This window comes from Octopus bimaculoides, chromosome 4 (assembly GCF_001194135.2).
Source record: "Octopus bimaculoides isolate UCB-OBI-ISO-001 chromosome 4, ASM119413v2, whole genome shotgun sequence".
NCBI classification, from domain to species: domain Eukaryota; kingdom Metazoa; phylum Mollusca; class Cephalopoda; order Octopoda; family Octopodidae; genus Octopus; species Octopus bimaculoides.
Genome location: NC_068984.1, coordinates 114904267 through 114918009, shown reverse-complemented (window position 1 = coordinate 114918009; position 13743 = coordinate 114904267). Strand labels below are relative to the sequence as shown.

The window sequence follows — 13743 nt, the reverse complement described above, 5'->3', positions numbered from 1 at the left end:
TGCTCACACACACAGAAGCTGTAACAACAAACAAGAGCTAAAGATGTATATATTTACCACCTGAATAAATGTTGTTTAAGTTGATAGTCTGGAGTTCAGCGTTCCGTTATATTCTTAATATTATATAGGAAAGTCAGGTATACATCTAATGATGTATAACCAACTTTCCTATATATGTATTGGTATGTTCACTGTGGTATCATTGGTATGTGTCGCTCTAGTTTCAGTTTTGTCCACTCCCAAAACATTAGGCCTATCGTCAACTTGTGACACGCGAATTTATCATGTTTTATGTGAATTTTATTTGGTGTACGTGTGTGAGAGTAGTAGATTGATAGAACGGTGGACAAAATGCTTGCAGTGTTTCGTTCGGTTCTTTCCTTTCTGATTTCAAGTGTAGCCGCGCTCAACTTTATCTTTCAACCTTTCAGAAACGATAAAATAAAGTATCAGTCAAGTACTGGAGTGGATAGAACCGATTGAACTCCTCTCCTTAAAATTGTTGGCCTTGTACCTAAATCAGGAACCATCACGTGTACAAGTGTGAGAGCTGTGGGCTTCAGAATTGGTAGAGCGTTGGACAAAATGTTGCGATATTTAGTTACGATTCTGTACTTTTGAGTTCGAATCACTGTTTGTTCTTACAACGATCGATAAGATAAACACCAATCAAATACCTATGCAAGTACATAGCTAATCAATCGACAGTTTCAGCTTTCCCCACCAAAATGTTTGAATGGATATTGTACCTAACTTTACAAAGTATCACACAAATGCGTGTGCATGAACGAGTTTATAGATTTCTAATCATCAGCTAAATTAATAAATGAATACGTGTATTGTAAAACCAAGAGGAAATCTGAGTTATTATCTTTTAAACTATGACACAACGTCATGACGTAATGTAAGGAAGGACATTTAGAAGTGGGGGTAAAAAAATTAGCAGTCGACAATTTATTTACATTTGCTCATTCTAATGTAGGTCTGGGCGGAGATTGTCTCAGCTAACCGTTCCAGGCAAAAGATAGGCATCGCACAAAACAAAAATTCTTATTATAGTAGTACTTAGACAATAATAAGTAATAATATTTGTAGACACAATACTATTATAAATATAATTATTATTATTATTTCTTTTATTTTCTAACCATCCGATCGCACCAAGACACAAAAGAAATTGTAAACAAAGTAAGAAGACAGAACAAGAAGTAAACATGGAGAGTTTGCAGTCGGTTTGGTTCAGTCCAACTGGGAGTAAATTGAGGCGTATGTTTTATTTGGTGACTCCCAACGAAACTTCTTTTCAGTATCCTGAAGATGTCCCGGAATATGAAAAAGAGGTAACTAATTCTCTCTCTCTTTCTCTCTCTCTCTCTCGTTCACTTGTTCCTTCTTGTTCTCTATCTCTCATGTATTATTCCACTACTTAAACGCTGTGACCAACATAAACAATAGCCACATCAAAAACACGTTTACGTTCCCACTGTTTTATACCCACGAAAAAGGGGAAATTATTTTCAACATGGCTCTTTGTTCAGTAAATCCAAAGTTCAGGTTACAAAAACAAAAACAAAAAAATTTCAAAGACGATTCAAAAATGTCTTTTTAAGACAAAAAAAGGGGGGGGTGAGGGAAATGTTTTCAGATTCATTCCCACCGTATGTTACTTCGAGCAAGTGTTTTCTATTATAGCCCAAGGCCGTGTGAGTGAATGATGGAGACAGAAACTGTGCGGAAGTTCATCACATACATACATACATACATACATACATACATACATACTTACATGCATGCATACATACATACATACATACATACATATAATTTGATTCGGGGACCATATCTAAAGTTTCTTAGGCTCATCAAAAGAAGCCAACTCGTCAGGTGTGTGTGTGTGTGTGTGTGGTGTGTGTGTTGTGTGTGTGTGTGTGTATGTGTGTGTGTTGTGTGTGTGTATGTGTGTGTGTGTGTGCGTTTCTTACATGCACATCGCTTGCTTGAAAATCGGTGTTGGTTTGTTTGCGCTCCAGTAATTTAGTGGTCTAGCAACAGAAACCGATACACAATAAGTACCAGACTTCAAGCAAAAAAGAAAGAAAGAGAGAAAGAAATAACAAGTACTTAGGTTAATAGGGTGCTCCAGTATAGCCGCAGTCTGACTGAAGCAAGTAAAAAAAAAATAAGAGATAAAGAATTCCTACATTAACACATACACACACACATGCACGCACGTAAGAACGCACACCCACATACCCACACACGCAAACAAACACACGGAGTGTAAGTTGATACTTTATGAATTTTGTACTGATAAGTTGAAAGCAACACCCTCTTTCTGTTAACGTATATTTCTTGATTATTGCTCACAAATCTGAGTTACTTCCGGTGGATTTAAGATTCGTCAGATTAAACCTAAATTAAAATGCTGCAAATTACATTAGATTTAATTAGGAATTTTTTATTGAACAAGAATTGCCAAAAATATAAGTTCAAAACCAATAAATTGTTATTAATCTCATAAAGAAACCTAGTTATTTAAATAGTCTCGTCCAAATAATATCTTAAAACGTTTTTAAATGACTATCAGATTTACCATTTTATGTTAATCCATAAATCTGTTAAGTGTTTGATAATTATAAAAGGTACAAATACATAAATGTAATTCTCTGCTCTTGTTTAGAATTGGTGTCAAAAACTAAGAACAACCACATTTTAAAAACTTTTTTTTGTTCTTTTTTTTTTCTCTCTAATTCTTTTGAAAATGAAAATAACAGCAACATGCATACATATTATCATCGTCGTCGTCGTCGTCGTTGCTACCGTCGTTGACATTCTTGTTTTAATGCCCACTTGTCCATGCTTGCATGGGTCACTTGGAATTTATTAGGCTAGATTTTTCTGTGGCCAGATAAGTTCTTCACAAACGATTGGAAACGTTTATGCATCATAGTGACATTCATTTACATCTATCACATGATGTTGAGACAAGGAGTCACACACACTCACACAAATACATGCAAATGTGTGTGTGTGTGTGACAGCTTCCTTCCAGTTCTATCTACCAAATCCACTCAAAGTCTTTGGTCAGCCAGAGGCTATAGTGGAAGATACTTGCCCAAGGTGCCATACAGTGGGACTGAACCCAAGACCATGTGATTAGGAAACAAACTTCTTACTACACAGCCATGCATGTATGTATGTATGTATGTATATATGTATGTGCATGTGTGTGTGTGTGTGTGTGTGCTTACTTAAGAATATGAAGACAAGGAAAGCCCCCAGCCCATCAGGAACCACCACTGAGATGCTCAAAATATCTGGCAGAGTAGGATATAACCTAGTTACCCATATAGTTTATCAGGTTGTCCACAAAGGAGTCATACCCAACAATTGGTGCAGCTGCATTATAAGTCAACAGCTACAAAGCAAAGGTGACACTTTAGGAATAATTACAGAGGCATCAAATTGCTGGACCAGGTGATGAAAGTCACAGAAAGAGTCATAGCTCAATTAATTAGGAAGAGAGTTGGTGTAGATGAGATGCAGTTCAGATTTGTGCTAGACAGCAGCATGTCTGATGCTATATTCCTGGTTAGGCAACTGCAGGAGAAATATCTGGCTAAAAATAAACTCCTGTACCTGGCTTTTGTCAACATAGAGAAAGCTTTTGACAGAGTCCCTTGCTCCCTTATCTGATGATCAATGCAGAAGCTAAGGATAAATGAGTGGTTGGTGAGAGCTGTACAAGCTATGTACAGGAATGTTGTCATTAAGGTTAAGGTTAGCAATGAGTATAGCAAGGAATTTGGGTACAAGTAGGGATTCACCAAGGATTGGCCCTCAGATCCTTCTTGTTCATCATAGTCCTCCAGGCAATAACAGAGGAATTTAAGACTGGTTGCCCCTAGGGGCTCCTCTACGCTGATGACCTTGTACTTATAACCAAATCACTACCAGGACTAGAGAAGAAATTTCAAGTGGGGAGGCAAAGTCTAGAATCAAAGGGCCTTAGAGTTAATCTAGCAAAAATCAAAATCTTAGTAAGTTGGAGAGCAGACAAATCACAAACCCCTTCAGGTAGATGGCCCTGCTCAATCTGTAGTAAAGGTGTAAGTAGAAACTCCATAACATGTACCTGGTGTAAGCTATGGACACATACAAGGTGCAGCAATATCAGAAGAAGGTTAACAAAGAAAATAGATTTTGTATGTGGAAGGTGCACAGTTACAATTAACTCTAAAAATGTACAGAAAATAGACTCAGTCAAATGCCAGCAGGGAAAACTAAAAGTAGTTGATAGCTTCCATTACCTAGGTGACCAAGTTAGTAGCAGAGGTGGATGCTCCAAGAGCGTAACTGCTAGAATAAGAATAGGCTGGGCAAAGTTCAGAGAGCTCCTACCTCAGTTGGTAACAAAGGGTCTCTCTCTCTCTCTCAGAGTGAAAGGCAGATTGTATGATAACTGTGTATGAACAGCTATGCTACACGGCAGTGATGTACATAGGCTTGTAAGAAATAAAGCTAATAGGCTTCACTGGATGTATAATGTCAGTGTGCATGTGTGACAGAGTATAAGCATCTTGAGAGAAAAGTTGGGCATAAGAGGCATCAGATGTGGTGTACAAGAGAGACAACTGTGCTAGTATGGTCATGAGATGTGTATAGACGAGGACAGCTGTGTGAAGAAGTGCTGAACTCTAATGGTGGAGGGAACCTGTGGAAGAGGTAGACCAAGGAAAACATGGGACAAGGTGATGAACCATGATCTTTGAATACTGAGCCACACAAAGGTAATCACTAGTAATTGAGACCATTGACTATATGCCATGCTTGAGAAAACCCATCAAGCCAAGTGAGATTGTAATCATGGCCAATGCCAGTGTTGCATAATTGGCTCATAAAAAGCACCCTTCAAATGTTGGGCGATATGCCATGCTTGAGAAGGTCCATTAAGCCAAGTGAAATTGTAGTCATGGCCCGGCGAATCCAGTGTCACATAACTGGCACCCATGCCAGTGGCATGTAAAAAGCACCATTTGACTCTTGGGCCTCGTGGAGACAGTGACAGATGACTAGAAACTTTGGTGATATACTGTGCTTCAGAAGACCTGTTAAGCCAAGTGAGATCATAGTCATGGCTGATGCCAGAGTTACATTTTCAGTTAAACCGTTCAACCCATGCCAGCATGGAAAACGGACGTTAAATGATGATGATGATACTTACATAGATATATAAATACATACACACACACAAAAAGAAAGCAACAACAACAATTATTGTGGGTATGTTTATGTAAGTGTAAACAAGAGGAAGAAAAGGGAGTACTCAGTATCGAATTATTATTATTACCGGGTTCAAACCCAGGCAACAGCAACAAATTTCACCCACTACACTTTTCCGTCCATTATCACTACCTCAAGGTCCTGGATACATCCCAGGTCAATGTCTGCCATCAAGTTGTTGATGTAAGTGTGCCATTTTACTCTTCTTATATCACCATGAAGTGGGTTCCACAAGACTGATTTGGATGCCTCCAGTACTGGGCGATGCACGCAGCTACCTTTGCCTGATCTTCTCACTAACTTTTGACAGGTCTCCATAAAGGCATTTATTTGTCATATGTTGCTGTCATTTCACATTTAGGGTCATTCGTATCCTCTTAGTGTAGTATCCATTTAGCCTGTTTGATAATTTTTTTGTCAGTGTCCATATTGAAAATATAGTTTAAAAGATTTTAACTTTTGAAAACAGTTAAAAATATTGAAAATAGTGTTGAGAGATAGAGTTAAAAAGGCAGCTAGAACATCACATATCCTCACCAAATTCTTCTCTCTCCTTTCTCCCTCTCTCTCCTATTTCTCCCCCTCTCTCTCTCCTCTCTATCTCTCTGTCTTTTGAGATATATTCCAGTATTCAGAAACATTGCTATAGTGTTTTCTATTCCCAAGAAAGATAACTCTTCCAACTCTATCAACTCACACTAACACAGATTTATCCATTATCTCAAAGGTGATGGACACAGCCATCGGCAGCAGCCTTCCCCAGTATCTTGAATCTCATTCTCTTTTCAATAATATCAGTGCAGGCATAGGTGTATGATAAGAATCTCGCTTCCAAACAACATGGTTCTGGGTTCAGTCCCACTATGTGGTATCTTGGGCAAGTGTCTTCTACTATAGCCTCAAGCTGTCCGAAGCCTTGTGAGTGGATTTGGTAGGCAGAAACTGAAAGAAACCTGTGGGTAGGTGTGTCTTTGTGCCTGTGTTTGTCTCCTACCATCACTTGACAACCAGTGTTGGTTTGTTTACATTCCTGTAACTTAGCGGTTCAGCAAAAAGAGACCAACAGAATAAGTATCAGACTTAACAAAACAATAAGCACAGGAGTCAATTCATTCAACTAAAAGTTCTTCAAGGCAGTACCCCAGCATGGCCACAGGATTCCTCTCTTGACCTTGCTGACATAGTCCAAAGGAGTGCAGGGCATTACGTTTGGCACCAGCTTGGTTGCAGGAGCTGCCAGAAGAGTATCGAGTCAAACACTAAACCGCCTACGGGGCTCCACTCCGGATAGGGGCCCATACCTGGTACAGTCAGCTGTAGTCAGCTAAGCCCGGGACTTATGTCAGGCAGGATCGTCACTCCCTGAAGTAGTGAAGAAAATCGCTACCCACTACTATTATTAATACAATATCATATTGTATATATGATATTATTCATACAATATCATAAGTTTGGTTTCATAACAGCCAGTTCATGTTACTGAATGGTTTCATGTTGAAGAACCTTCCTTAAGTATGAAAAGGTAAATTAACAATCATCTTTGGACATGACAGACTGGAAAAGTATAGCTTGGACTGATTACTATTACAGGCCTGAAACCACTACATGTTTGTGCATGTGAAGATTTCTCCTGAAACAGTAGATAAAAAAATATCAAGCTCTCACCAGAAAACTCTGAATGCGAGATAAAAACAGCTAAATATCTGGAAAATATTTTTCCTTAGCTTAACACACGTTTTTTTCTAAATAAATGTGTTTGTGGAGAGAAAAATATTGAAAAACATCAATACATGTCCGAGTTACAAAGAAACTAGGAAGGCACCAGGTGGTCGTGGGATATGCTAGAAACACCAGCTATATCTCCATTAAATCGCTCACATGTTTACTCTTTTACTCTTTTACTTGTATCAGTCATTTGACTGTGGCCATGCTGGAGCACCGCCTTTAGTCGAGCAAATCAACCCCAGGACTTATTCTCTGTAAGCCTAGTACTTATTCCATCGGTCTCTTTTGCTGAACCGCTAGATTACAGGAATGTAAACACACCAGCATCAGTTGTCAAGTGATGTTGGGGGGACAAACACAGACACACAAACATATACACACACACATACATATATATATACATATATACGATGGGCTTCTTTCAGTTTCCGTCTACTAAATCCACTCACAAGGCTTTGCTTGGCCCGAGGCTATAGTAGAAGACACTTGCCCAAGGTGCCACACAGTGGGACTGAACCCGAAACCATGTGGTTGGTAAGCAAGCTACTTACCACACAGCCACTCCTATGTTTGTCTAAAAATTATTTTGAAAATATAAACAGAAACAAATTTCATATTTGGACTGTCCATACTCTAGAACTATGATTAAAAAATAATTTTTCAATCAAAAGTTTTAGGACTTATGGCAGACGTGGAGTTAATGAAAATATTAAAAAGGATTTCACTATTGTTTTTAAATTACATTTCATTTTCTGTTGGAAAGAAAATAAAAAGGGGATTGTTGCAATGATGATTGCCAATATCCAAAATTTTTTTTTTTAATTTCAAAGTTGTCCAAAATTGGTACTGAGTGAGGAAGGTTGAAAAATACATAAATTTTCATTTTTTTTTTTTTTCAGAACAGATGACTTCACTTGTTTTTTAAGTGTGTAGTGCAAACAAAAATTTGACAAACTAAGTCCAGAAGGGTAGTGGGGAGGGGGAGGGGTCATAAATTTTCAAAACTTTTTTCATAAAAAGCTTCCCCTATCATTTCAAAAGTATAGTGGTAAAAAATCTGAAAAATCCCCTTCAAAATGGGAAAAAAACAACTTATGAGGGTGTGCTATTCCAAAAGTCTGTCAAGGTATTTTGCTGTGAAAATTACCCAGCAATGACAGGATACTCAGCAGGTGTGTGTGTGTATGTGTCTGTGTCTGTCTGTGTCTGTGTGTGTAAAAGCACCCATTACACTCCTGGAGTAGTTGGTGTTAGGAAGGGCATCCAGCTGTAGAAACTATGCCAAATCAGACTGGAACCTGGTGCTGCTCTCCGGCTCGTCCAATCAAACCGTCTAATCCATGCCAGCATGGAGAGCAGACATTGATGATGATGGTGATATATATTCAGGTTTTGAATTTCTCTTTATGATTTCTTTAATTGTTTATAATAATTTTCGTCTATAAATTATTTCAACAGGCATCACCAGTTTTCATAACCTTTGTCCTGGTGGAAGCATTTATTAGCTTGCTCTTTGGTCATGGGAAAGTACGAATTTCTGATGGTCTCACTTCAATCAGTGCTGGAATATTATCAAGAATTCCATTGTAAGTTTTCACTCATAGAACCTTGATTTCTGCCAAAATGCTTCCTTCAAAAATTGCTTGCTTCCTGTTCACTTTCCTGTCTTATGCTGTGTATTATGGATGTGCCTTTAAGGCAGCGAGCTGGCAGAAACGTTAGCATTCCAGGCAAAATGCTTAGCAGTATTTCATCTGCCGTTACGTTCTGAGTTCAAATTCCACCGAGGTCGACTTTGCCTTTCATCCTTTTGGGGTCGATAAATTAAGTACCAGTTATGCACTGGGGTCAATGTTATCGACTTAACCCCTTTTGTCTGTCCTTGTTGTCCCCTCTATGTTTAGCCCCTTGTGGGCAATAAAGGAATATGAAATGTTAGCACACCGAGCAAAATACTTAGCAGTTATTTCAACTGTCTTTATGTTCTGAGTTCACATTCCGCCGAGGTAGACTTTGCCTTTCGTCCTTTTGGGGTCGATAAATTAAGTACAAGTTGCGTACTAGGGTCGATCTAATCGACTGGTCCCCTCCCCCAAAATTTCGGGCCTTGTGCCTAGAGTAGAAAGGATTATGTATGTGCTTTTAGCTATCATTACTGTCTTTCTTTACTTGATTTATTGCCATTCTCTGTCCCCTCTTTTACCCTTTTCCGATAGGTTGTAATGTACCTGAGCACTGTATACAATAAGTTCATTATAATAATATGTGCAAGAAACACAGATATGGGGAACAAGGAGAGTATAGTTGATTCAATCAATCCCAATACTTGGCTACTGTTTACTTTATTAACACGAGAAAACTGAAAAGTAGGTTTTGCCTGTCAGAATTTGAACTCAGAACTTAAAGGGAAGTAACTCCATACTACTCAATACTGCAACTTATTTTATTTAAGCTCATAAATGATTTTGCTATCCACTCTTTTCAGTGAGTAATCTGTTAATTGATATGTTTTTCTTCCCTTTCTTTCCAGTCTTGTAATTCATTAATTTTAGCCTAGATATCATTAGTTAAGAGTTTCCATAATAATTTTTCACAAATTGCAGAAATTTGTTGCCCCTCATTAAGTGTTTTGCTAAAATGGTAATCCTTTCTGAATTACAGGAATCCATAGTGCTAGTATTCAACTAATAAACCTGAAGTTAGATATTGGTCTTTAACCTTTTAGCATTCACAATATTCTGTCAAAATTAATGCTTTTTTTTATTCACAGTGGTTAGTGTTAGGAACAGCATCCAGCAGTAAAAACCATGCCAAAACAGACACAGAAGTCACGTGCAGTCTTCTGCCTGGCCAGCTCCTGTCAAACTGTCCAACCCATGCTAGCATGGAAGGCGGACGTTAAACGATGATGATGATGATGATGATGATGATGATGATGATGATGATGATGATGATGATGATGATGACGATGACGACGACGACGACGACGACGACGACGACGACGATGACGACGACGATGACGATGATGATTGCTTTGAATTAACCCTTTAGCATTTAAACCTGCCATATCCAAACCAGCCCAAATATTCCTCATGTTTTATGTTCAAATTGGCCTGATCGAACCTCTCATCCCTACCCTACAATGTCATTCTAAAAATAGACAATAACATCATTAAAATTTCAAAACTATGAGACAGTACATAATTCAAAACAATATGAATAATTAAGCATTACATTTAGCAGAGTAATTTGAATGCTGAAGGGTTTATCATACATTATCTTTTGTAGCTTTGAGATGCTGATGAGGTAACTGTTAATTTTTAGAATGATATTGAAGGGTCGGTGTAAGAGGCCAAATAAGGCCACTTTGAACATAAAACAAGCAGAATACTCTGGCTGGATATACTAGTTTAAATACTAGAGGGTTAATAATGTTCTGGGTCTTTGTACACATTTATAATATAAATATATAGGTTACATATTCTTTTCTACTCTAGGCACAAGGCCCGAAATTTGGGGGGAGAGAGCCAGTCGATTAGATCGTCCCCAGTATGCAACTGGTACTTAATTTATCGACCCCAAAAGGATGAAAGGCAAAGTCAACCTCAATGGAATTTACATAGGTTATATATTATAATAGTAAAGGCACATGGCTTTGTGGTTAAAGCATTGGGCTTACAATCATGAGGTAGTGAGTTCAATTCTCAGGCATGAGTTGTGACATCACTGGTACCAAGCTGTATCAGCCTTTGCCTTTCCCATGGATAACATTGGTGTTGTGGAGAGGGAAGGTTGATATACATAGGAAACTGCTAGTCTTCTATAAACAACCTTACCCGGACTTGTGCCTCAGAGGATAACTTTCTTGGTCCAATCCCATGGTCATTTATGACCAAAGAGGGTCCTTTTTTTATATATATATTATAACCTATATATGCATCAAAGAGAAAATAGTCCATTGTCACACCCAAAGATATCATCAATGCTTCTGTTGTTATTGTTTAATCTCAAGTTATCCCTGACTGAGCAGACCTATTATCAAAGACACTCTAGCCATGACTGATCTGTTTTTTTATATATCTAAGGCTACATTGTCCAATATATCCACCTACTTTTAAGATGGTAGGGTGTGATTTGTGAGAGATTTAGCTGGTATTTCTAGAAGATTGAGCAACTATCTTATGGTGATGATCAGTGATTTCATATCTTCTTCTAGAGCCTTAGTGCCAACCAAATCTTTGTGAGTGGATTTGGTAAAGGTAAACTGAAAGAAGTCCACCATATATGTTTGTGTATGGGTGTATATATGTATGAATGTATGTATTATTTATGTATGCATACATATTTGTGTGTGTGTGTGTGTGTGTGTGTGTATTTGCTTATGTCTGTACTTTTCTGAAAATCAGTAAGCTAAAAGTGGTGAAGTCATTGTCATTTATTTTATCGACAAATTGTCCCCTGGATTTGCACCTTCAAAGATGCATAGAATAAAAGATCCCTTAGAAAATTACTATTTTTAAATCTCAGATGTGAGATATTCAGCAGCAGTACTTTGTAGTAAAGACTGTTTGCCAACATAACATGGTAGTCCCGGTCTAGGACGAATGTTTCTGTAATTTAGCCCCATTATTCTGTGCTGATGACAGGAAATAACCCGGAAATCGCGATACACAGATATTGTTTTGAGCTGAGTGGGGGTGCTAGATTCCCTTGTTCAAAAATGTAAGGACACAGATCATGTCATATAGCCAGCTGGAGACGATGTCTCCTGGGGCTAAATTGCAGCAACATTCGTCCTAGACCGAGACTGCCATGTTGTGTTGGCAAACAATCTTAACTACAAAAGATCTCTTGTGCATGTTCAACATGCACACTGATCTTTACTACAAAAGATCAGTGTGCATGTTTGACAGAATGTAAGCGTCTTAAGAGAAAAGTTAGGCATAACAGGCATCAGATGTGGTGCGCAAGAAAGACAACTGTGCTAGTATGGTCATGTGATGCATATGGACGAGGACAGCTGTGTAAAGAAGTGTTGCTCTCTAACTGTGGAGGGAACCTGTGGTAGAGGTAGACCCAGGAAGACATGGGATGAAGTGGTGAAGCATGATCTTCAAACTTTGAGCCTCACAGAGGCAATGACTAGTGACTGAGACTTTTGGCGATATGCAGTGCTTGAGAAGACCCATCAAATCAAGTGAAATTGTAGTCATGGTTGATGCTGGTGTCACATAACTGGCGCCCGTACCCATGACACATAAAGAACACCTTTCGAGTGTTGGGCCTGACGGAAGCAAAGTGACTGAGTTCCTTTCAAGCATTGGGCCCCATGGAGGCAATGACCAAGATCTTTGGTATTATGTTACGCTTGAGAAGAAGACCCATCAAGCTGAGCAAAATCACAGCTGTGACAGATACTGGTGTCACACAAATGGCACCCATACTGGTGGCATGTAAAAGCACCCATTACACTCTCAGAGCGGTTGGTGTTAGGAAGGGTATCCAGCTGCAGAAAACTATGCCAGATCAGTCTGGAGCCTGATGCAGCCTTCCAGCATGCCAGCCCTGGTCAAACCATCTAACCCATGCCAGCATGGACAACGGATGTTAAATGATGATGATGATGACATATATATATACAAAAGACTTCATTCAGCTTATATCTTCCAAATCCACTCATAATCAGCCCAAAGCCATAGCAGAAGGCACTCGCCCAAGGTGCCACACAGTGGGATTGAACCTAAACCCTGAACCATATAGCTGGGAAACAAACTTATAACAAATAGAAAAACATATTTAAAAATTAACAGTCAAATGGAATGGACAATTATGTATATGACATGACAATCCTTTAACCATACTGAAGTATAATTGGCAAATTGATTTCAAATAGGGAAAAAGACGATAAGATTTTAATTCATTTACTTGATATTATAGTTTCATAATAATGTTCAAGTTTTTTATTATTATTATTATTAATTACAGGATCTTTTTGAGGTCTATATTTCTGAATATTTACCAGTGGGTATACAATAATTACCACATTGTAAAACTGGAATGGAACTCACCATATACTTGGATAATTACTCTTTTAGCCATTGACTTTTCCTACTACTGGTTCCATCGTCTAGCACATGGTAAAGTATGATGCTTTCAGATTTTTATTGCTTTTGATACCAACATGCCTGACTCAGCACTCTGCTTTTTTAAAGTGATTATTTCATGAATGTTTTTCCAGACTGTGAACACAGGCCCATATTATCAAACGTGTCCTGCTCTTTTAAAGAGGGAGATTTTGTTGCTATTTTTAACAGATTTAACAAATATGAAACTACACCGTTACTGATTTGTCTATCAGATACTTTATATAAGTGGGGGGGGGGGAGTGTGTGTGTGCGCGTGTGTGCGTGCGTGATGTATGCATACTCTTTTTACTCTTTTACTTGTTTCAGTCATTTGACTGCAGCCATGCTGGAACACTGCCTTTAGTCGAGCAAATCGACCCCAGGACTTATTCTTTGTAAGCCTAATACTTATTCTATCGGTCTCTTTTGCCGAACTGCTATGTTACAAGGACGTAAACACACCAGCATCAGTTGTCAAGCGACGTTGTGGGGACAAACACAGACACACAAACACACACACACATATATACATATACATATACATATATACGACGGGCTTCTTTCAGTTTCCATCTACCAAATCCACTCGGGCCAACCAAAGCCTTGTGAG

General features: G+C 38.5%; 1 protein-coding gene across 1 annotated transcript in view; it reads left to right on the top strand.

Annotated features, from left to right (window-relative positions):
• The first annotated feature begins 896 nt into the window (after window positions 1–896).
• The window catches only part of LOC106872128 (alkylglycerol monooxygenase), a 33477-nt gene continuing 20630 nt past the window's right edge, over window positions 897–13743 (top strand). Inside the window, exons 1-3 of the mRNA XM_014918998.2 lie at window positions 897–1340; window positions 8467–8594; window positions 12994–13145. Of these exons, the coding sequence (XP_014774484.1) occupies window positions 1215–1340; window positions 8467–8594; window positions 12994–13145 (406 nt within the window). The 5' untranslated portion in view covers window positions 897–1214. The remainder of the gene's footprint in view (window positions 1341–8466; window positions 8595–12993; window positions 13146–13743) is intronic.